At 38.1% G+C, this 25,322-nt stretch overlaps 1 protein-coding gene across 5 annotated transcripts; it reads left to right on the plus strand.

Annotated features, from left to right (window-relative positions):
- Positions 1–1,730: 1,730 nt before the first annotated feature.
- On the plus strand, positions 1,731–15,530 carry postnb (periostin, osteoblast specific factor b). 5 transcript variants are annotated; one of them, XM_071496865.1, is made up of 22 exons: positions 1,731–1,879; positions 2,399–2,497; positions 6,112–6,176; positions 6,394–6,551; positions 6,630–6,794; positions 6,888–7,034; positions 7,472–7,613; positions 8,590–8,802; positions 8,925–9,059; positions 9,718–9,866; positions 10,023–10,159; positions 10,355–10,485; positions 10,597–10,727; positions 11,034–11,136; positions 11,246–11,313; positions 11,699–11,744; positions 11,884–11,913; positions 12,498–12,689; positions 12,765–12,812; positions 13,298–13,375; positions 13,454–13,492; positions 14,849–15,530. In XM_071496865.1, the coding sequence occupies exons 1-22, from the start codon at positions 1,761–1,763 to the stop codon at positions 14,875–14,877; spliced, it is 2,424 nt and encodes an 807-aa protein (XP_071352966.1). In that variant the 5' UTR covers positions 1,731–1,760; the 3' UTR covers positions 14,878–15,530. The 5 variants fall into 5 exon arrangements, with proteins under 5 accessions (XP_071352966.1, XP_071352968.1, XP_071352970.1 ...); XM_071496867.1 differs by lacking the exon at positions 13,454–13,492; XM_071496868.1 differs by lacking the exon at positions 12,765–12,812 and having other exon boundaries at positions 1,735–1,879; positions 14,849–15,041.
- The last annotated feature ends 9,792 nt before the right edge of the window (positions 15,531–25,322 follow it).

Consider the following 25,322-nt stretch of genomic DNA (forward strand, 5'->3'; position numbering starts at 1 on the left):
GCCATTATTTCTCCATGCAAGCAAGTACAGAGTCTTTAGTTTGAAAATTGGCTGCTTACTGGAATGTTGGGATTGTAAAGTTAATGTATTCCAGTCTTTGGGATTTTAGGAGAGATGAGAAGCTTGGGTAGGGATTTTATGCATAAGCACTTTTCCAAGGGCCTTGACTATTCAAGTTCGTAAGAGGCTTGCTGCCTTGAAAGCGTCGCCTTTTCAGTGGACACATGATTTGCTGAATGATTCATTTTCTGAAATGATAAACTTTGATACTTTCACTGGTAGGTTAAAAATAAATATATAATACACAAGCACAAGTGAGACTTCAGATCTGTGCTGCTGTATTGGTTTCTTGGTTGTGTCTTTTCCCCTTTTCCCACTTTTTTTTTTTTTTTTACAATGACTAGGAGGTCATTACTTTCCTGCTCACATTTGGAACATCTGGCTAGCCAGTAGGTTTAACAACATGCGGTAGAATGAATGCTGTAAGTGATACCACTTGGGTATGATGTGAGTAACATATCCCGCTGGTAAACCTTAAAAACAGCTTCACGTTTCGAGCTTTTGAATGTTTTAATGTAATAGATAAAATTATATAGTCTTTTAATGACCCAACTAATGGCATCGGTTGAATCAACCAATCCCATTCAACATGGAGTAGTAATTTTAGAAAATACTTTTTAAAAGAACCACAAAACATTTAATACACATTATAAAGTAGTTGCTTTAATGTTCAAAGCGAGTGCTAATGCTGTTTATAAGTTGCAGCTCATTATCATTATCTTTTAACAATTGTGGGATTTCACACTGTGCATGTGGGCAATCTCACAATTAATTCCCAAGTGTTTTGTCGGGAGTTGTATCCAAGAAACTATTGTTAACACAAGAATACAGATATCTTTGTCCTGTTAGTTCTTGTGTGACAAGACTTACCAGCCAGTTTAAGAGTTTGAGATATGGATCAGGCTTTAAAGGCTGCTGTGGCCCCAGAAATTATTATGTGACAAGGTTGTGCTGTGAGACCCACTGCCTATATTCCATCCCACCACTAGGTGGCACAAAGTACATACTGAAAACAATCAGTGCATTGGCATTTGTTCAGAGCATCGATTACGTAATGCTTCTTTATTTGCAGTCCAAATAAATTACACTTTTATAGACAAGATATAGCCTGTTTCTGCATCCCAAATATTCCATCTGCTCAGTATGTATGTTTCTAATGTGGAGTCCATCTTAAAAACATGCTACATGAGTTATTTTGTAGGTGCACTGAGAAACACATTTACTCAAGCAATTAGTTTAAAACATAATTTAAAATGTATAAACCATTATTAAGCCTTAAATTATTGACTGTTTTAAACAAAAAGTGCACTAATGTGTCCAGCAGTGCAATTAAGCGCTGCTTTGCTGTGCATCCTTAAACCTGCATAAAAGAGGAACGACAAAGATTATTAAAAAATATTTTAGTAAATGTGGTGATGGTCCCACAGTTTAAAAATATCCCATCAAAAATTATTGAATATATAAAAGTATGCACTACATATAAAGATTTATAGTCCACAATTCTCAGTCCACACAAAAATGATGAAGCCCAGTGTATTTGTGTATAGAAATGTAGTCTTTGAAAGGTTTTGGGTGGTCCATACATGCATGAAATGCAGCCATCCCCCTTGAGTGGTGGGTGAGACTCGTGGTATATAAACTCCCACTCTTAGTCTGCTCCCATTACTCTGGGTCTGGAAGGGCTAGCTAAGAAATCAAGGATGAAGCTCCTTTTTGTAGCTGCCTTTGCACTCTTTGTGCTCTCTACCCTCGACCAGGCTGACTCTTCAGCTTATGACAAAATAGTTGCTCACAGTCGCATAAGGGCAAGGAAAGAAGGGTAAGTTTATCCATATTTTTCATTATGATTACGTGTTTGATGTTTTTTTTGGTTTTTTTTTACACCCTTGTATTGATTTTGCATATGTAATAGTATTGAACCTTGAGCATAACAAGCATCTGTAGTTTTTATTCTTTCTGCACATTTGTGTCATTTCTGTTATGAGAAATGCGTTATATTGCTATGCAGTCAAAACTGATTCACAGATGTCAGTTATTTATTTACAGCATATATCATGAAATATTGCATATTTCCCTCAGAAAAGCTGTCAGCAGGGGGTATAGTTATCAAATCATTACTCACATCTGACAAACCAATCTCATATGCAGTAGACATAGATGTCATTATTCACATCTGACTGTTTGGTCTCAGAAACAGCAGGGGTAGTTGTTAAATAATTATTAACACCTGGTAGACTGTTGTATTTCCCAGCAGCGCTGTTTGTCTAATTTACATGTTCCCACGGAATCTTTCTTATGTGTTTTACCTGCTGATAAATTCATTCATCATTCTCATCAGACCTAATGTCTGCGCGCTCCAGCAAGTCATGGGGACCAAGAAGAAGTACTTCAGCACTTGTCGTAATTGGTACCAAGGAGCCATCTGTGGAAAGAAAGCGTAAGTGTTGCTCCACGTTTCCAACATGACATGTTTCTCCTGTTTAAAGATAAATATTACAAACAAATCCAATGGCTAAAAAGTTTTTGAAAGTGTTGCATTTCTCTTCAGTGTCTGCTTCTTCTACTTCTGCTTCTTCTCTGAGGATTTCCATGGTAACTTGAATGTTTCCATAGAGACAGACATCTGTTAACTTACTTTGAAGGAAACTATAGTTTAAAATGAATAACACATTGTGGACACAGCCCTAAACTCTTTGTATTGAAGACTGTCCCATTCAATCTTATAAACTGTAAGTTGGGCTTTTCATAACTTAAGAGGCCTGGTCGTCGTTGGATGCCACTGTGGTGAACCACTGATTCCAGGATGTGATGTGGCGGCAAAATGTCTTTTCCTGGGTGGAAAAGCGTTCAGCTCAACAGTTCTAGACGGCCTCTTTTTCTGTTATTGAATCAGCTCTCTCAGTACTTTTGTGTTTGAACATGAATCGAAGCCGTGCCTATTTTGCAGTCTATCTCACTCTTTCTCTCCCTCTCACACATATATACAGTATGAACACACTGAGTTTGCCCCCTCTTCTTGCATTATAACAGAGTCATGCTGAGCACTCTAATAGGCTTAGTAATTCATGACGAACATGCACTGAACTTGGCAGATGATAATGATGGAAGCAGCCAAAGAATTTTATCTTTTTCAATGGGAGTCTGACACAGGACTATATGGAATCAATCAAAACATAGCTGGGCCAAAGAAAAATTCACACAAGCACGACTTACTGAAAAAGTAGCTGATTACAGTTTGCAGTATACAAATATGTTTTTAAAAGCAGAGCTGCACTGGAGGCAGAAACATTTTTATTTAGTTAAACTAATATTTGTTTCAGATTTTGTGAGTGGACAAACATGTTAGTGGCTAATTTAACTCAAACAGATTAGGTAGTAATTTATTGTGCCTATTGCCTATTGCAGAGTAGCCTACATGTACATACACCTTTGATGTCAGTGTCTCAGAGCCATAGTTATTATGACTAATCAGAACAACACATCCTCCAACCTTAATGACCATACAGTACACGTCGATTGTCCAGACCCTTGGATATGACCTGTAGGAATGTACCAGCTCAGGCCTATTGGACCTTCTTCATCCTGAGTAATAAACATATGAATGAGGTTGTGAAACACTTATATTTGGTTAGATTTCAATGCAAAAGCTACTTGGTTAGGTTTAGGGAAAGATCATGGTTTGGGTTAAAAATAAGTACCTCCTTAAGGTTAGAGGACCGTCATCGTCACGGTTTAAATGATAAACATGCTGTTAAGGTTGTGGAATGGTCATGGACAAAAGAAACCACATTGCTGGTCGGTTTCACACAGGAGATAAAAAACAGTCTCCTGTGTAAAGTCTTGTGTTTTGTCAAGCAATTCATGCACCCCAACGTCTTCCCAGTGCAGACTTTGTTCTAGACACTACTTAACCTGACTTCCTCCTTTGCTAATTACTATGGCTGCTAAAGGTTACCTAACAATAAAATGGTACTAAGGGTCCTAATAAGCTGCTTGGCAGAAGACCTATGGGCTCATTTTTAAAGGAGGATGGTTTCGATCAGGACAAGAAAGTTAATTCTAAATGGAATTAAAATCTACACATCCCAACCGAGGTTTAATTGAACAAATGAGTATATTTCTGCTTCCAGAGCAGCTCTGTCTCCAAGAAAATTCTTTACAACCAAACTTCCAGTCTGGCCATTATTGATGGGTTGAATTGGAATAAAGCCACACACACCATATATTATGCTTGACAACTATTATCATGATTCTTAGTGGAACAGTTCTTTTATAGAAATGCTGACAAGTCAAAAGTTTCCGACTTCATGGCCAGGCACAGTCTCTTTGTGTGGGAAAGCAATGTAGCGAGGGTTTTGCTGACGCTGCCCCAATGGGGTTTGTGTGATCTCATCCCAGTCCCTCCAACTCCATTCGACTTTGATTCAAATACAGCTGTTAAAGAGTTTCAATTATCCATGACCCAGAGGCCTTGGTCTTACCCTATCTGAGACATCAGCAGTGGATAAAAGATAGGAACCGCTCACCACAATGGTGTTTGAAGTCTTATCTCTTGACCCAAGGCTTTGATGTTTTGTCATTAATTGCTCAGTTGCTGGCCATGTTTTCATATGTGGTACATTTGTACCATATTCATCACCTGCAGTTGTGCACAACCATTATATCTATGCACATAAATGCGTGTATTTAAATCCAGGTCTAAATGGATTTTTTTTTTTTTTTTTTTTCAAGCAAAAATTAAATGACAGTTTTTTGGGGAACAGCCGGGGTTTTTGCACAAGTGTAACAATTACTGTATGTGTAACAGTTAGTTTATCATGTCATCTGTCCTTAATCATGCTGACAAAGTCAAGAGAAGGATTGCTCTTGTGCAGATCCCACAGGGAAGTGCTGATAAAGGGAAATTGCTAAAATTAGAAATTTTATCAAACTGCTTAAAGTGCTTCCATCTGTACTCTGCTAAATCAGAGTCAGAATACCATCATTGTTCATACACAATCAAATAAAATTTTACTTGTTACATTGTTATAATTGAATGTGAACAGCCTGTAAAACATGACCACTTGATAATGTGAAGAAGCAGCTTCCCTAATGGAGTTTTCTCACAGTTAAAGCCGGGCAGTCCCCAGTAATGAACTTCCCAGGTAGCTCTGGACACATGTGGTATTGTTTATCCCTAATAGGTACAACTATAGTGTTCTTTATGTCCTGTGGGTTTTTTTTATTGTTGCATACCCATGAGTTATTTGAAGTGAAATGTACATCTCCAAATGCCTGGTTTTGCAAGGGCTGGAAACAATACTTTGGTTCCAACACGTTCAAACCTGCTGACACAAGGGGTATAGACATGTTTATATCTGGCAGCTGCACTTCTGAATTTTACTGTCCTCCCCAGGCTATGGTGGCCAACCCTATTTAGGTGAAGAGAAGTCACTGCTTCGCTTATGTTTATAACACAGCAAATAAACATTTCCCTTTTGTATCTGAATGATCTAAACAGAAATCACAATGACTGTTCTTTAGACTATAAAACTCTGTTTTAAAAAAAATGCTGTAAAAACTCTGGTGACAATCGAATGTTGTTTTTCATATTAGCTCGACTGTTTCCACACAAACCATCACAACCTTTAAATGTTCCTTATGTTAACCAAAATGTCCTACAACTCAACTCTAATTATACTGCAGTTTTTCAAGGCCAAATTCTTAATGTTTTTGAGGTTAACCATATGCCAAGTAGAGTCAAAACGAATTGTTTAGATTCAAAGAGGAGGTCTTGGTGTGATAAATCTACTACTGTAATGGTAGTATAATTCTCGACGCACCATTTCCATTAGGTTTTTGTTACCATTACCTGGGCTTATGCTGCTGGTTCACATGGACTGTTTGGGTAATGAAAGAGATAATTAGTAACATCTGGAAACACTGAATACACGTGACCACTGCCAAATGTTGGTTCAGCTCAGAGCATGGCAGCCATAAAAATTACAAATTTCTTTTTAATTCTTCTTTGAGGTGTTACCTACATGTGTGATCTGTGTGTTTTGCCCGCAGGACTGTGCTTTATGAGTGCTGCCCAGGTTACATGAAGCTGGAGGGCATGCGTGGTTGCCCTGCAGGTACAGTGTGTTATGTGCTACATGGTAGTCAATGTATAAAGGTTAATCCACCGACTGCAGAGCAGCTGTGTGCTATATTTGAAATCAGACCAAATAAACTAGAAGAGGATGCTGTAGCATATTGTCAGCACATGTGGAGTCTTTCTTTTCATGTTACCTCTATTTTCAAAAAGGCAAGCTGCCATCTAATAATGCTTTCTGTACATTTATTTCTTAGTGGCCCCAATTGACCATGTCTATGGCACCTTGGGTCTGGTGAAAGCCACCTCAACCCAAAAATACTCTGACATTTCTAAATTGAGGCCCGAGATTGAGGGATCTGGATCCTACACCTTCTTTGCCCCAAGCAATGAGGCCTGGGAGAATTTGGATGAGGTGAGTCTAAGACTAAACAAAAGCTGTAGAACCTCTCTGTCTGTGAAGTCTTAACATTTCGTTTTCCTCACCTAACAGACTGTGAGGGGCGCACTGGTCAGCAATGTCAACATTGAACTGTACAATGCTCTGCATTATCACATGGCCAACAAACGCTTCCTAACCAAAGACCTGAGGAATGGAATGACAGTCACCTCCATGTACAATGACCTGGGCCTCCATATTAACCATTACTCCAATGGGGTGAGTATAAGCATGCAGTATCATTATCGCAGTAGTTGTACTTAAAACACTTTTCAGTGGTACAACATTATAAGAAGTGTATGTTTTGTGCAGGTGGTGACTGTTAACTGCGCCAGGATCATCTATGGCAACCAGGTTGCCTCAAATGGAGTTGTGCATGTGATTGACCGTGTCATCAGTGCTGTTGGAAACACCATCCAGGACACCATTGAGGTTGATGATGACCTGACAACTCTGAGTGTGAGTACAAACAGGAGTAGACAAGAAAAAGTAAACACCTCAAGGACTCTGAAGTAATTGCAAACTCTGAGTGTGTCGCTTTGGGGACTTTGATACCAGAGCTTTTATGGTAATATGAAGACAAAACTTTTTTTTTTGCCTTTACTGCTTTATTTACCAGAGATAATGCATATTAGTAAACATAACAGAAAAAGCGCCAGAGTCATTTGTCATCTGTAGCAATGACTGTAATGACCACAGGCCGAAACTAAAATTTGCAGGAATATACATGGAACTGAGGAACACATGGGGGTTTGCATATGTTATACTGTAAATTCATTTTTTCAGAGTTAGGGTCAGGCTTTTTATTATTTCTAACTCTTGCAAATGTTTCTAATGGACTCTGTTATACATTGCACTTCACTAAACATTATCCTGCCAATGAAATTGCCTTCTAGGATCTGGCTCAAAATTCTGGGCTGCTGGAGAAGCTGGGTCAGCCAGGACATTACACTCTCTTTGCCCCCACCAATGAGGCTTTTGAGAAGCTAGGCAGTGATGTGTTGGAGAGAATTCAGGGCGACAAGGAGGTCCTCAGAGGTAACCCAGACTTTTATTCTATTTTTGTCGTAGCTCCTTAATGCTCAGAGAATCACTCAGGACCACTGAAAGCACTGCAACAGAGCCTGAGGGTTTATATTAACTGTAGCAAACTGGGACCGTATTTATATTTAATGAAGTAGTTACAGGAAAAGAAATGCAGGGTTTCCCTGACGACATGTTAGCCAGACTGAGTCATCCATGAAGTGATTTTTTTTTTTTCACATGTTCAGCTTACCCTCACCCTAATTCAAAACAGATGAAGCCACAATGGGTCTGGAACTTACACACATTTGGCAAGCTATACATAACGGAGTTGAGTTTAAGAGTAATAAAAATAAGTCTCTAGTTTCAAGTAATGCCTGACATTGTGGGTGGAAAGTCAAACAATGCAACACATCATTTGACGCTTTGGTAATTTTATTTATGTTTCCATTTTTTAAGGATTATACTGTATATTTTGTGAGTAGGTCAGGATCAATATACTCTAGCCACATTTTAATCATCAATCGGAATAAGTTAAATCCTTCAAATATACAGTGACTGTGAGCTCTTGAAAAATCATAGCAAAAACAACAAAAAAAAGTGCAGAATTTCAACATTTTTAGCTTTAGGTTGTTGTTCGTGAACACTGAGAGGCAGGAAACAGCTGCTTCGCTGAGCAAACTGGTCAAATTGGCAACAACCTAAAACTTTTTATTAGCCCACAGCTTGCCCTGTGATGTGAGATCAGACCATTTCACACAAAGTTAAACAGAACTGTGAGGAAATCTTGAGTCTTTTCACTCAAGGACCCAAGGGATACAAAGGGTCTTCGGGTTCCCAGGGTGTTGTATCTTCAGCTGTGATGTAACATGAGACAGAACATAAAACAACCCATGCAGTCAACTGACCTACTCTGCATTCAAATAAACATCTAACAATACTACTGCACCTAAACCACACATTCATTTAAAACTTTGCTTTGCTCTTATAGCTCTTCTGAATTTCCACCTACTGGACTCAATCCAGTGCTCTGAGGCTATAATAGCTGGCAGCACTTATGAGACCCTGGAGGGCAACAACATCGAGATTGGCTGCGATGGTGAAAGTTTAACTGTCAACGGCATCAAGATGGTGCTCAAGAAGGACATTGTCACCACCAACGGAGTCATCCACTTTATTGACCAAGTGCTCATGCCAGACTCAGGTTAGACTGCCATCTCCTCTTTATCTCTTATTTAAGTACGCTAAGTTTACTACATGAACAAGTATATTGTGCCAGGTGTTACCCGTATTTTAATGGTGCAAGAATTCCCTGTTCTCTTCAAGCTAAGCAGGTGATGGAACTGGTGGGACAGTCCCAGTCAACCTTTGGTGACATGGTGTCCGAGCTGGGCCTTTCTGCTGCCATGAGGCCCGAGGCTGAGTATACTTTGCTGGCTCCCCTCAACGTTGCTTTCAGTGGTGAGTCACATACTGCTCAGTATTTCATGCACATCCCTCTGTTTTCCTCTCAGGGGGTGAACCCTGGCTACTCCACATTTAGCCACAGTCTGGAATAAAAGGGAACACTTTTTATTTCACTTTCCGTGCTGACTCATTCATGAATAGATATATACATATATGGTGCTTCGGGGAAATTATGGATTTATTGGGACACTAAAGAAGCTTTATCCATGTAAGACCAAATACCTATTCCCCCAGAGACTATTCCTGGACTTCATCCAAAGGGAGTAGAGATGTTTTGTTTCTGTTAAAAGAATGTGCAATTAATCAAGGCAGAATACTTTTATCTTTCAGTTTTCATTGAGTGTAAGAAATGCAAAAAGGCAGCGACTGCTAGGCGTAAGAGGAATTTTGCATTCAAATCGTAAATTCCTCTATGTACAGTAATCCACAAATCATGAGACATGATTTGTTAATCAAGTCACTGTAAGAGGAGATGGCTTTGCCTCAGGTAGTATTGGGGCTGCTATTCTCAGGACAGTGTGGCCAAAACAAAAGCAATGAGACTATTTATGCAACTTCTGGTGTTAAAACCATGCAATACATGTAAATTTACAATTCTGGTGGTATGTTTAATTTCTAATGGGAGATATAAAACCATCCCTTTCCTCTACAGATGAAGTGATGTCCATGGATCAGAGGTTGCTCAGGATTATCCTGGAGAACCACATCTTGAAGAACAAGATTGTCCTGGGACAGCTCTACAATGGCCAGCGGCTGGAGACCATTGGAGGAAAATATCTGCGTGTCTTCATCTATCGCACAGTGCGTCCTTTTCTCTGAAATTTTGCCCAAAAATTGTGGCTGGGTGCCATGATACACACATTACATGCATTATCGCTGTCATCTGACCATCAATCTTCACATCTTTGAGACGTAACATTATACCCCTTGCCTTTAACTTGCGGATTATTCCTGCAGGCTGTTTGCATTGAGAATTCCTGTCTGGTAAGGGGCAGTAAAGAAGGAAGCAATGGGGCCCTTCATCTCATGAAGACTCTGTTGAGGCCAGCGGAAAAAACCATGTTTGAGATTCTGACAGAAAATGGACGGTTCAAGTAAGTGCAGATCAATGTTAGTGAAAACGGACTGTGGTATTAAAATGCTGCTTAATACTCAAACCACATCTTTCTGTATCTTTTCATTAAATCCGCATGGCATATATGGGAATGAGAAAGTGCTGCCGTTGCAGTATGTCAGCCCACAGTGGTTTCTGTAACAGCTAAGTTGCTATTTTCTTCTCTGTGCTGCAGGATCTTTTTGTCTCTGATGGAGGCTGCTGGCTTGACCGACCTGCTGAAACAGGAAGGAGACTTTACTCTGTTTGCCCCAAGCGATAAGGCTTTCACTGGTCTGAGTGAGAGTGATCTCGCCTTGTTGAAGAGTACGCCTCCCAGACTCCCTTTATCTTTTTCATGTGTTTCAAGTGCTTCCAAAGTCAGTTGAAAGTCACAGAAAATGAATTAATAATTTATGTGTTTCCCATTTAATTCAGGTGACATAAATGCTCTCAGAACCATCCTTCTGTATCACATCAATAATGGTATCTTCATTGGTGGTGGTTTGGAGGCTGGAGTAACAAACCTTCTCAAGTCTCTCCAGGGCAGTAACCTCAAAGTGATGTCTGTAGGTATTCAGTGCAGCAAAACTGAAAATCTTTTGTCTCAAGTCAGCTAGTAATTTTATTCCTGGGCCAATTCAATGCTTTATACCATTAAGCATGAATGTTTCTTAATTATCCAGTAAAATTATTTTCATGGCCATATCACTCATTTTTATATGATAAAATCTCATCCTTAGTTTTGAAACTCAGTTAATAACATTATTTACTGTGGAGCAGAATTCATTTCTTATATTTTAAAGTACATGTTCATTCAAGCCCCTCTTTTTTATGGTTTTCTTGTCTGTAATTGTTTTAACTGTCTCCCTCAGGCAAACAACACTATGCGAGTGAATTCTGTCCAAGTCCCTGAATCTGATATCATGGCCACAAATGGAGTAGTTCACTTTGTCAACCAAGTCTTATATCCCGGAGGTACAACTTTGTGAAAATTCCCCTCCCTTTGTAAACGTATCCAGAAATGCACTCTGTACTGTTAACCATAAAAGCCCAGTTATGGTAAACGCCCTGTGCTTTCTTCCAGATATCCCTGTTGGAAGCCAGGATCTCCTTGTGCTGTTGAAGAGGATCATCACATACATGCAAATCAAGGTGTCATATAAAAAATTTACTTCTTGTTATTAAAGCTGCAAGGCAGCGTGTAGTTTTCTGCCAAAATGCATAAATTGCATAAATTACATTTTGGCAGAAAACTTTGTTAAGTACAAGACAAGAACCTACTTGAAAACCATTTGTGTGGACCATTAAGTCTGTGATGGTTTGTGTATAAATGATAGTGTTGTACAGCAGTAGTTCAGAATGTCCTCAGTATTTCGTTTATTTTGCTGTTGATCATGACTATTTTCCACTGTTAAATTTATTATAGGTTTTCTAATAGAGCATATTGTCATACTATAAACCATTAATGTGTAACATGCTAATCTGCTAACACACGTTTACCTTTTTTTTTACACGTTTACCTTCTTTTTTCTTACAGTACATCTCAGGATTCAGATATCAGGAAATTCCCCTCACATTTATGAGTAAGTAGCAATAATATACTTGTAATAATAGTATGTTTGTTTTTGCTTTCATTTTATCTTTTGCAATATGGTATTTTTAGTCTCTGAAAAGACATTTCTTCACCGTCATTAATGGCTTCATATCTCCTGTTGTTATTAGAGAGGATCGTCACTCGTGTCATCCAGGAAGGTACAGTAATGATGACAGAGTATCATCATCATGTGATTCCTAATCAGTCTGGCAGATGATATTTGATCAGCAAGAGAGATGTATGCATAAAATTGCTGGAAAAAATAGGGAGGCTACTAGCTGTTGAGTTGAAACATGTACAGAAAATGTTTTGTTAATCCAGATAATTCCACATGCACATGCAAGTACCTGCATACATGAAGGGACTGACAGCTGCAGTAGCATCAGTCTCTTCTCTGCTCCTGGCTAATCATTGTACCAGTCAGCCATAAAAACAGATAAAAAAATTGAAAGAATAATTTTCATATTTGAAATAATAAACATTAAACATTAAAAATCACCCTTAATAACACAATGTATACAGTTAAAGTTACAGTTTTGCAAAAAAAAATAATGTTTAACAATTAGATCAATTAGACAATCCTTTGATTATGAATCACATTTTTTGTCATAGCAACCTTTCTGATCCAGTGAAAGGTCCATTTGTTATGTTACCTACATACAAATGGAAGATTCTCTGTATCAAGGGGCAATGCTGTGCTGTAATTTCAACATAGTGAAACATGCTGTCTTTGCTTTTATAGTTCCCGATGTGACCAAAGTGACAAGGGTCATCCAGGGGGAACCCACCATCACCAAAGTTACCAGGGTCATTGAAGGTCAACCCTCCATCACCAAGGTTACCAGGGTAATTGAGGGTCAACCATCTGTCACCAAGGTGACAAGGGTCATTGAGGGCCAACCCTCCATCACCAAAGTCACCAGGGTTGTCTCAGGTAAATATTTCTTCCTTGAACATTGGCTTTCTCTCATTTATCATCTTAAGAGCTCATGAATGCTGTTGTTTCCAGGCCCGCAGTACTCAGTCACCACTGGCACCACCAACATCGACCTGGAGGGTCAGTGAAACAAATGCAATTTTGAACAGAGAAATTTGAGGACAGTGGTAAATGTAGTTGGAATTGTAGGGATTTCCCACTTTAAAGTATAAAATATTATTATCACATATTATTATTATAAATGATATGAAGTAACACATTATCATTTTACATTTAACCAAAGTTAAAGTCACATCAGGTCAAGTAATCTATTGTAATGCAACTTATTAAAATAGCAAATGCATTTACAAACATAATATAATGGATACTAATGGCTGAATTACTGGACTAACAAATATTATGTAAATCTCATAAACTCACAGCTGTTTAAACGTGTATTTAGGCAGAACGGGAATGTTATCATCATATTTTCGGTATGTTAGGGCTAAAATAATCAGAATAAAACTTGATAATTCTTTAAGGCAATATTTCTTACAAATCAGTACAATGCATCTCTGTACAAATTATTTCAGTTTCAGTTTAAAGATGTTGTCTTTTTCCCTCAGGAGCTGACATTCCAGGAGTTACCATCATGGAAGGGAACGCTGATATGGACGCCGAAAGTTTAACCAAACTGATCAAAGGTGAGTTTTATCAGTGTGGACGTCTTGGTGAATAATTCATAAATCATGTATGACTTACACATTTGTTTGCCTCTGTAGAAGGCAGTCAAAGAAGAACCGCACCCCGCAAAGTTATAGGTAAAAAAAAAAAATCCTGCGTTTGTAACAAATGCAGTGTAGCCTGTGAGCTATTTCAGGCAGCCAACTTGAGTCCACTGCTATGTTTACATGGCATACTCATCTCTTTTCATCCCCATGAGTGTATTTGACATTTTAGGAAAAGTGCTTAGGCTATTTACTTTCTTGCAGAGAGTTAGATGAGAGGATTGATACCTTGCTCATTTCTGTACAATAAATGTGAAGCGACAGCCAGCCATCAGTTCACTTTAGCACGAACACTGGAAACAGAGAGAGAAAAGTAGTCTGGCTTTGTCCAAAGGTAGAAAAATCTGCCTGCATTTACATCTAAAGCTCGCTAATTAACATATTATATTTTGTTTGTTTTATCCACACAAAAAAACCAAGGTATAAAATGTTTGAGAATTTATTAGGTGTAATATTTCTTCACCAGGTACAGTAAACTGGCCAAGAATTAATCCTGCATATAGCCCCCGTGAAACAACACTGTGTCATTTTTTATAATTCAGATTTTGTACTGATCAAACAAACGAGATATGATATGTTACTTAATGTGCTTTGGAGGTACTGGTAGGTGGATTGCGTTACCTTTGGACAAGTTAGGTGTGTCGCCCTGTTTCTTGTCTTTGTGCAAAGGATGGCAAAGTGAAACTTCTAGGTGAACATATGCCTGAGTCCTGGGCTCGAGTCTGGCCAATATACCTCCACATCTGGGCTGATCCCATATGTTGTTGTTTTATTTGTGTTTGTGCCAGAATTGGTCCAGATCTAGAAGTAGCATCTAACATGCGGTTTGTGTACAGGGTTTGGGCCAAGGAGCCAGGCATATATTGAGCTAGAGGAAACGCAAATATGTTTCCCAAGTATTCACCAGAATAATTTTGCTATGGCTGTAGCTCCATAGTTATCAAACAGACATGAGAATGGTATCAATGTTCTCATCTAACTCTTAGGGGGAAAGCGATAGAGCATATTTTCTGATATGTCAAACTTTTTCCTTAAGCCAAATGTTGGCTGCTCACTCTCTTGCTGCCATGCTTGTTGCCACATCACTCACCAGAAAGCTATGCTGACTCTTGGTGCTAACCCCACTGCTGTTCATATAACATCTCATGAGCCCCACCACCACCACAGCATCCACATGTAAGCTCTGAGTGTATATGCTCCCCACATAGGAGGGAGGTTATAATCATCGCTCCCTCTATCTGTTGTGCTGAGCTTGGTTTTTCCTAATGGGAAGTGATGAGCCTAGATACTAAACTTCAACACAGTGCATATTCTACTTGTACATCATGATCTATCCCATGTGAGTTGGCTTACTGACACGTATTTATGCTTCTATCCTTGTTTGAACAGCTGGCAACAGGAGAAGGGGAAGGGACTAAAGTGTGGACAGATGAGAATATCGACGTTGTGAAGGCGGAGAGCGATACCAAACCCAAAGGCTGAGACTGGTGTTTCAGTGCAGGGGATCCACTTAAGTTGTCAGTGATTTCAAATGTGCTGTAACAGGTATAACTGACAAAAATAAAACTATTCTCATAAACAATTTAATGGTGCTTTGAATGTATACCCAATATGAGTGTGCAATGTCCTTTGGTTCAGTATATGTAAGCAGTGTGAACATTTTGGCATGACATTAAAGACACAGAGCAAGTCAGGGTAGCAATAAAATCTTTTAATAAGCCATTAGGGTAGCAATAAAAACATTTCAATTCTAAACTTCTCTATGACTTTTCAAGAGGTGAGGGTTAAAGCAGAGAGATTTTACTAGCTGTTTGGGAAGATTTATAAATCTAACCATGATTGAGAAAAAAAAATGCTGGTGTGTTTTCAGACTTTATTTGTTACTTTTTTTTTTTATTTCTCTGGCTGTAGGTTTTAATTTGTTTAAGGTTTCATGTAAATTTTGTCTGTGCTTGTATCATTTGGAACTATGTATCCAACTAGAGACTTTCTCTTTTCTATTTCCCCAACATCTTCCAATAAAGTGCTTTCTTGAATGAATATGCCAATCTGAAAAGGGCATCTAAAGAGATTGTGGTTTGGAGTCATTTCTAATGTCCTTGTAATGCTCTTAAGTAGTCACAAGAGAAGAGAGTTTAAAATATCAAATATCAAAGGTAAATATTATGTCTATTTTGTATTTCCATGTACAAGCTTTTTAAGTCAGACTCTATTACTGACTCATCCCTTTTCTGTCACGGCCCAGTCATTTTTCTGTATGTTTAGCCAGGGGCTTGGCATTCAATGTTTTTTTTGAAATTTCCAAGAGGTTACCATGAAAAATCCAGGGTATTTTCTATTTTTCATGGTATATTTTCCCATATAATAGAGTATAAAACTTACCAAAATAGCAAAAAGAAGCAAACAGCAACAACAAGAAGAAAAACGAATATACAAACTGTGAAAACAAGTCAATAATTCATTTTAATGTTAACATCTGTAATTAAGATTTTATTAAAGTGGGTATTATTATGAAATGAACAACAACGAATGCATTGCTATATGTTGTTTATCAGAGGAAAGTTAATCATATTTAGGTCAGTGCTTGTAACACTACAGCCAGCTGAAATATTTGCCTTTAGGCTGCAGGGACATTCTGTGAGCTGTTGACATGTGTCAGGCCCAGCTCCTCCGCTATTTGGCTCATGTGCAAACTCAATGCAATTTATGGCCTCTGTGGTGAACTAAACTGAGTAGGAATCTGAGCAACTGCCAAGATACAAACACAAACATGGCCAAATGTAAAAAGCTTATTTGTAATTTCACATAAAAGAATAATAAACAGTATTCAGCAACAGGCTTTATTGAGCGAGGCAGCTGGTTCACCACTACACAAAGCGGTGAAGTTATTGTCGTAATTGCCATTGTGTTGTTATTTACATCGCTATTATATTTTAAATGACGTCTTAAGTTAAGCATTTCGTCTGCTCATCCAGTCAGTGGCCATGTGGAAAATCAAAATAATAGCTTGCTTGCCAATCATACAGGGAGTAGTAAAATATGTTGCTTTAGTACACAGCAAAAGTAACTGATATTCTGCATGTATGACAAAGAAATAGATCATAAGCCTGTAGTCAGTGGTGGTTTCAGAATTTACTGAACCTTGCTTGCTTCACACCAGACCAATGAGATCATGTTGCACATCACCGATTAAATGCTGACACTCTTCATGATTGAATGCTGCTCTCTTTGGTATCTCGTCAGTGTATGTAAATCAGTGTGCTATGTTTTTCTTACAGCTTGATAAAAGTAAATACAAGTCATCTCACGTTACTGATGTTGCGCAACTATTTACAGTACTTCAGCGTAAAGCAGGAAGGGAAGGCAACGTGTTTTGATTTGATAAGTTTGTGTTCTTTTCAGGGGAACTGTCTTGTCCTGTGTAATTAGGGTCATGTTGCATGTGATTGACCCTAATTGAGTATTAGTGAAGCTAACTACTTACCTACATACTGTATGGCAGAATGAAGGTATAAGTGATATTAAGTTGTCAGTTTGTAATGGCTGTAGGTGGGCTACGAATCAAATCTCCATGACTGATAAAATAAATAATTTATCCTCCTGTTAGTTTATTCTTTATATTATTCTTTCTTCTTCACTAATGTCCATGAGAGATGATCGTATGTTTAGACTGTTTCAGTCACCGTTGCAGTGCACCAGCAACTATTTAAGCAGACTGCTACAGTAACGTGCAAATCTTGCGATAGAGAGAATGAATACATCCTGCAGTCAGGCACACAGTTGGCAATATTTTATACATTTACAACATTGTCTGAGAATTGAGAAAACATCTGCTGGAGGATCCTATTGCTTTTCCATTTGGCTTTGGATTTTCCACACTGTACTCAGCAGTGATCTCCCAATCAATTATTAAGTCATTTATGAGACTGCTGATATACCAACAACGGATTCAAATTTCACTCGACTTGGCGTGACAGTTTCCACTGCTCATCACTATCACCAACAGACAGCTTGTCTGTTCATCCTTAAGTGAAACCACACAGATGGAAAAATCATAAACAGTATCTTAATGCTGAAAGAGTTTTCAGTTACCATTCACACTTCTGTTGTTTATGATTTTGTGGGCAACAATGCCTTAATTAAATGAGTTGCTTGAAATAAATCCTGCTTTGAAGGTGCATCAGGCCGTGGCTTTTGAGCAAAACACCTTTTTCAAAACATGTTCCTCCTGCTAGAAAATTCAATTTCCATGTGAAATTCTATAATGAAAGTACATCAGGTCTTGCAAACAGACAGAGCAAAGGCTAGACAGAATAAGAAAGCATCTTCTGGAATTTAATAATCAATTAATTTTCCAATAACCAATGCACTATGCAATAATAAGTTTCTTTTATTTGCACTATTTATTTGAGTATCGTTTGAAGGAAAGAGATGTTATATTAACCGAGCTGATTAGGTGTCACTGATGCAAATAAATCATTTAATTATGTAACTTAACTCCAAGTTGCAGGAGGTTTGAAGGAGGTATGATGTTCTTGATGTAGTATACAAGTATACCTCATCTGACCTACAAATGTAGGAGTTCAGGGAGGGCTTCGGCCTGTTTTTAATAGGCCCACGTCAATCATATAAGCATTCCAGAAGAACTCTCTGGATTCGAGAAGTGTATTGGTGAATGCCTTGAATGCAGCTGTGTGAAAACATCACATCATCTGGATGTAACATTGACTCCAAAGAGCTGACATGTTCCTGGCACGGTGGCTTGTGCTCAGTCTTGGATGATTTTCCATTTCATTGCCATCATGTATAGACCTGGCCACAATAAAATAAAATTAGTCCTTACCCACACGAGAGGAGTAGCAGTGGAGGAAGATGTATTCAGACCCTTTACGTAAGTAAAAGTGCCAACACAGCAATGTAGAAATGTTCCATCACAAGTAAAAATCTTGGCAGCAGTTTTAAAGTAAAATTACTGGTTTGGCCCCACTGACAGATATATTATTAAATGTGACATCAATAGATTATTATTACAGAAAAAAACAAATAATCAGTACACAAATTAGTTGTACTTTAAATACACATTTGAACAGAACGCTATTTTAAAATCTCCATCTTAGAAGTAACTTACTAAAGCTGTCCGATTGTTATTAACCCCCACCTTAATGATGTGAATGAACTGGGTTGGAAAACTCTGTATTAGCAAAGCCAGATAACAGGCTTTGTGCGTCTAGGTATCACTGGTATTAGGTTTTGTGGAGGCTTTATGATAGCCTGACAATGTTAAACTTGTTTTGTGAGACAGGCCTCAGGCAGCGAGATTTTTACCTTCCAAAAACTCACTTTGCAGCCTGTAGGCCTGCTCCCCATTTCCACTCTTAAATCCACATTGATGTATTGCCTTTTCACTTGACATCTAGTCATGACACTAGACTGCACCACTGGTTTATACTAAGTGAGGTCATTGGACATTTTTACCTAGCCAGTAAGGATCTATAGAGCACATCAACTTTAGTCTTCTGTCTGTGTGGTATGTGTCATACAGAGAAGTGGGTTCAAAAGTTACATAATCTGTCATGCTCTGACAGACTGCCAGGAATAATGGTCTGAGCGACATAAATGGAGCCTAATAAATAATCTTCTCTATGTTCAAATCAGCCAATTTATTGAACATCTTTTGCCAAAAGCTTTATGTACTCTTGTGCTACGTGGCTAAAAAATCTCTTTCAGGAAGTGTACAGTGTATAAGGATGCCTTTAGATAATTATACTTCCATATGTCTTTGGTTAGCAGTTTTAATGTAAATTAAGTAATTATGAAAGCTATAGCTACAGCTACAGCTGCAGCTATAATAAAAAAAACTTTGTAACTATCAATCATTATAAAGCCAGCGTTCCTAGACACGTCTCTAGGCCTATATCCAAATCATACAGACTTTAAATTTTGTTAAACTGTTTCCATTTCAAAACTTACATAACACTTCAGTCAGATGATCGAATGATGCATGAGAAGAAAATGTGGTTTCATCCCCTTAATGTAAGTATTATAAAAGAACAGATTTCCCATGGATATTCAGATTAAAGTCGCTAGTGATGGTAGTGATGAACTTACAGAAATAAATAAGCAACTTTTGGCTGACAAGTTGTTTGCCATATCAGTTTTAAAAGGCGATAAAAGGCAACATTGTGTTCACAACTTGTTTCTGCTCTCCCCAAATATACAGCTTACTTTTCAACACACTTTACAAACATGGCTTACTTCTGCATACTTCTGCAACATCCATAACAGTTTTTTGTGACTATTGTTGATTTCACCTATGTATCACCTATTCATGATGATCTACAGCCACATTATTAACAAAAAAAGAAGTTTTACACCAACAACAACAACAACAACTTTGATTATACAACATTTTATCCATCAGTGAAAGTAAAAACTTCAATGATGCCATGTTGCTTTATCCCTTCCATCAAATTCGTTGTGATATTTTGCTCTTGCTATATTTTTGACATGCAGTACTAATGATTGTTTCCTCTGCTACTCCAACTAGAGCAAAACTCAAGCTGATGGAAGTCCACAGTTAAGCCATTAAGTTGATAATTTGTGAATTTGTAACACTGACATCCTAAACCTGAATGTGTCCTGAAGCTAAGCCAGTGATCAATACATAGTTCCACTTTTTTCCTCCTCATCTTTTTCTCTAAACTGTACATCTTGTGGAATTTGACACTTTCCAACCTGGCACCCTCCAGAATCAAAAGTGACACTGCAGCAAACAGCAATGAAATATGCAATAATCGCATAAAAACACCAAACAGAGTGGATCTTTAAAAAAAAAAAAAAAAAAATGCATCAAACAAATATAAGGGGAACATTTGACTCATCATTCAAACCCAGTTTATATGGTCTGATGCAAGAATTATGAGCTTTATTGTTACAGAAAACTGGCTTCCGAGCCTTAACCATAACAGTGATTGTTTCAGATGGTTTCTAATCCACATGCTTGCACATAACATAGATTAGTATCAATTTAAACAATGTTCCTGACAGACGGATTAAGTATTCTTCTCCTTTAAATAAACAGACGTAAGTATGTTTTATATTACTCCATGCAGGATCCAAAATACCGATCAGCTGGCTCCAGTGAAGATAATTATGTAAAAAAGCTATAAAAAAGCACATGTGGATTAAATAATATCTTGAGTCCGACAAATAAACATGATTCCTTTATGTAGCCACTAATCTCTCCATAGGCCCTGTTCCTTTTCAAGGACATGCACCTGCCAAATTCAGCTTTGCAACAAATGTCACACTATACCAAAACATAAAATATTTACAGCAGACTTCACTATTGCTTAAGTGTTCAGTGAGGATCAGGTCACATCAGTGTCTGATCTGAGTTGGACTATTAATCACTGAACTATTGCCACACGGAAGCAATAATTCAATTGACAATATTTCAAGAACAAGCTATTCTTGGACTCTTTATGGCGCTGGATGAAGGGTCAAGCTAGATCACATAAGAATGACACCTGTTATTTTGCCTGATATCCATACTGAATAGGCAACTGCTTAAAAATATTGAAATGTGGAGAGCAATAAAGAGGTGTGCCGACCTGTGAATATATCCAACATATTCCAGGTTTGATTCTATCAAACCATTAAATGCTTATGTGATACCTGATAATAATTCCTTTAAAAACTGTGGTGGGTTTGTGTTAGCTGGATTTTTATGCTTTTAATTCATATTCTATTTTGAGCGATTCTGTGTGGTAGATTTTGTATTTTATGTATTTTTTTGATACTTTATGTGATTTCATGTGGTAGGTTTTTTGTTGTTTTAAATACTTAATGTTCTTGACTCCAGATTTGCAAATTCCCTGAGACATGCACATACACAGGTTTTTGTTTGCTTGAGTACAAGCTAGCTTTTACTTTGGGTATTTGTAATAATCAAGTTATGAAATCAATTATGGTAGTTCTCTGTTTTTGAAATTACCAAACCCATATTGATGATGCACTAATTTATACTGCATTACACAACATTCACTTATGAAAGCATGTGTCTTTTTAGTGTTTTAAGCATTACACCCCTGGTTTCCATGGAAATTTAAGATGAAATGTGTGTTTACAGACTGGTCCTTTTTTAACTCTCAGAAAAAATTGTGGCATAGATACATATTTCCTGAAACCGAGCCCTTTATCCACAGATAATTCACTTTTTCCCTCGTCATCTTTTTTCCTCTAACTGTACTTTCCAACTCAAGGCTCTTCTGTCTTAAATTTCTTTTGAAGATGTCACATTGCCTTTAGTATTTTAAAACTGAGACCAATAAGGTTACAAAAAAACATTAGGGGCAATTTGACCACCAGCAGCTGCAGTCTCGTGTTTTTCCCAAATTCCACAGCTGACTCAAAGCACAAGAGGAATCAACAGCATACAACAATTTCCCAGACAGTTTTTTCCAACACAGGCAGGTGGATAGAAAAGATTTGGAAATGTTAAAATTTTATGGAAAACACATAAAGCTCTCTGACAGTAAAAACCTGCGGGATCCAGTGTAAGGATTATTCTCCTGGTTTTGATAAATATGAGAATTCCAGAATCAGTGCAACCACATCACTGACAGAACATCCATCTTGTTTTCACTTTTTTTGTTATCGCTGAAGCATTTCAACCGAATGCCCTATTTACTGTGCAGCTGTACAATTAACCTGCTGACTTGTTTTGAATTATAGTCCAAACAGGCATGAGCTCCTGCTTGCTGATGAAAGGACACATGAGGATACAACATTCAAAGCATTTCCGTTTAAAGCAATTCATTGCCTTCAGGTCCAACACCTTTCATCCCCTTGGCCAAGGCAAATACTGTGAAATACTTCACTTATCATAAGCCCCGGCAAGCAGTACAGCTTGCATGCCACAATGAGAATTTTAACTCTTTCAGAACCATGCAACAATGAAAGGAAACACAGACGTGTTATGTAAGTTGCTTTATGTCAGAATATGGTCCTTTCTACAAGACTAAAAGTCAGTCTGGCAGCCTTGATGGTGTTAACAACAACATTATATTTATTTATTCTTTGTGTTTTTCATCCAGAAACAAGTTCAACTACTGGGAAATGATTTTCAGTGTAAATTTAGTGCTTCCAAGAACAATGTGGTCACTTCCCTTAAAAGGAGTGAAGAAAGTCAAGTATGACGTGCTTTCCTCTGGGGCACTATCCTCTTATATTGCACAAATATATTGGACTGTGGTGTCATAACACACATTATTACCCTTTCTCTTTAGTGACAGTTAGGAGAATATTTAATATTATTGGGCAAGTGCAGCACAGTTTTAATTGGACATTATAACCAACAGACCATGCACAGGTTTGGCTTTATTGTGTATTTTCATGTCTCGCCACTGTGGAAAAATTCCAGCTGTTTCCCGCTGTGCCAAAGGAGGACATGCAGTGTTGTGTTCAAGTGTGTAAGGTATTCAAATGGTGTGAAGTTATTCCTCAGTGATGTGTCTCATAGGGGGTCATATAATTTACCACCAGCAGAAATGCAGTAATAAATTTGTGAAACTTCACAACTTTTCCAACACTATCGCCAAACAAGAACGTCAGTATTAGACTATCTGCAAAACCCCAGAATACATGCAATGCCAGTGTTTTACAGTATCAATAATATCTGACCATGAATGTGTTGCTAAGCAAATAACTTATGGTTGATGTATGGTAGGTGTTAGGCAACTAAAATACTGAGGTCGCACAAGTATTGTGGTTACAGTTGATAAAAATTCAACTGTTAACTGCAGGTCTAAGATGATGCAACCCCTAATCTCCTGCATGAAAGTCTGATGCGCCTATCCACCATGCCAACCTCCACATCCTTACTTTCTGCAGAGCACAACATTTCCTGCACTTGCACTGAAACTTGGCATTGATGCAATTGTGAGGTTGCGGAATCATTCATTTAAGATGCAATTCCTATGAAATCTCGCCTGACACACGAACACGCCTGTATAATATCATCTGTGGAATTGGAGGATGTTTTCGTCTTGTCTGAGATAATAACCTGAGTGATGACACTGGGGTTATCTCGATCTGGGCTTGGAGACTGCAGATTTTTAACAGAAAACCTGTGTAACAACAAATAAACAACACAACCAATGTGCTGCAACAAAAAAAAAAACTCTATCAAGTTGCATTATGTGAAATTCTGCATGCTTGGAGCTCGACCCATACTATGGACTGCAGTTGGGATATCTCATCTCTGCTACATCACTTTGGATTATTCTTTTTCTTTAAACTAGTTTTGATGAATCCCCCAACTTCGTGGAAGCTAGAGCGCTCTTTTAACAAAGTTACTACTTAATTCTTTGTTCTGTGACCCAAACCAGTTGTAAAGTACATCTCCCGTGTGACTACTTATTTTCAGTGGAATCCAAGTATTCAGTTTTTTGTACAGTAACAATGCATCAAAATGAAATTAAGAACACAGCTCTGCACAGCACAGCTCTGCACAGGAGTGAGGGAAAGTCTGAACTATGTTACCTTGGGGAGTCGTGCTGAAAACTATCCGCCGCGTGTGCCATTCGTGCACAGATTCACAGTGTAATTATTGTTCATTACAGGCTATATACACAAGCTTTGTTCGTGCTGCTACACACAGGAGTGGGAAGGCAATATTTCATTCTTTTCTTTCAAGATCAGATGGCCAACAATTCTCCCCCTCCCCTCCTCCAGCGGTTTCTGGGAGCCATGAGCCACGTAGATGGGATTCCCTGTGCATTCATGGTCCAGATTTCCAGTCTGCTGTTTCCTCTGTGTCCTGCCAGTGGTAGCATGATAGTCTGAGACTGGGCTCAGGATGTTTCCTCATCACTGCAGATAGACAATGTTCATAGTTACACAAAAACATCAGAACAATATAATATTTTAGGTAGCTAACTAATGGAATCCTCAATTTTTTTTTCAGAAGACAAGGAATTGTTGTAAGAAAAGCCACTTAAGTTCTTTTCACAGGAAGAAAAAAAAACACTAAATGGAAGAACCAGGTTTTTCATGTGCAGCATGAATTTCATTTAAATAGAAAAATAAGTTTCATCAAAGTCATGTCTTACCTAGCCTATAATTACATATTCATATTTTAAACCGTGGTTTAAACCCCTGAAGTTTATTTTAAGACTCTCCGAAGAAACTGGATGTGTCAAGCTAGAGTTCAAGATAGTTTCAATTTCCCATGTGATGCAATGGTGTAGTCCGTAGGAACTGACGTGTGTGTGAGTGGTGAGTTCAAACAGCAAAATATAGAACCTGTGACTTTTGGAAAGGTTCAACTGCTGGTTACAAGACGTCTCCAGTGTGCCTTCTTTGGACACTTTGCACACCACACTTGTGTAAGCTGCATGAACCGTGACTGACTGCCAAGGATGATTGTGATGTCACAGAATCCTGCACGTACGTACACGCATTAAACTCAAATTCAAGGTGAGAGACAGAGAGACTTTCCCCCTTCGGCAGATCAATTTGAAAACAGCCTTCTAATGTCAAACTCTGTACATCGATCATTCTGAGTGAGTTTGTGAGGCTGTGGAGTCCTAGCACCACATGAGCGCTGAACATATAACAGCTAAAAAGATAATGTCATGGGATCTAAAAAAAGTTTATGTTTACAGTGGTCGGCCAGGGTCGTGGGGTATAGACTGAATTACAGCTTAATACCAACTGCTGCCAGGTTATTTACACATCATTACTCAGAATTTATTACATTCTTAAATGACAAGTTTTCCAAACCCTAAAATGAGAATTGATTGTTTCAGTTGTAGCCTTGAGATAATATCACAATATGGCCTAGATGAAATTTCTCTAT

This window comes from Trachinotus anak, unplaced genomic scaffold, assembly GCF_046630095.1.
Source record: "Trachinotus anak isolate AG129_WGS33_773 ecotype Australia unplaced genomic scaffold, CSIRO_AGI_Tana_v1 ptg000014l, whole genome shotgun sequence".
Lineage (NCBI taxonomy): Eukaryota > Metazoa > Chordata > Actinopteri > Carangiformes > Carangidae > Trachinotus > Trachinotus anak.

Coding starts and splice junctions, on each gene's coding strand:
- postnb (XM_071496865.1), top strand. CDS start 1,761: ATGAAGCTCCTTTTTGTAGCTGCCTTTGCACTCTTTGTGCTCTCTACC. Junction 1,880..2,398: donor ATAAGGGCAAGGAAAGAAGG/GTAAGTTTATCC, acceptor CATTCTCATCAG/ACCTAATGTCTGCGCGCTCC. Junction 10,728..11,033: donor GTAACCTCAAAGTGATGTCT/GTAGGTATTCAG, acceptor TGTCTCCCTCAG/GCAAACAACACTATGCGAGT.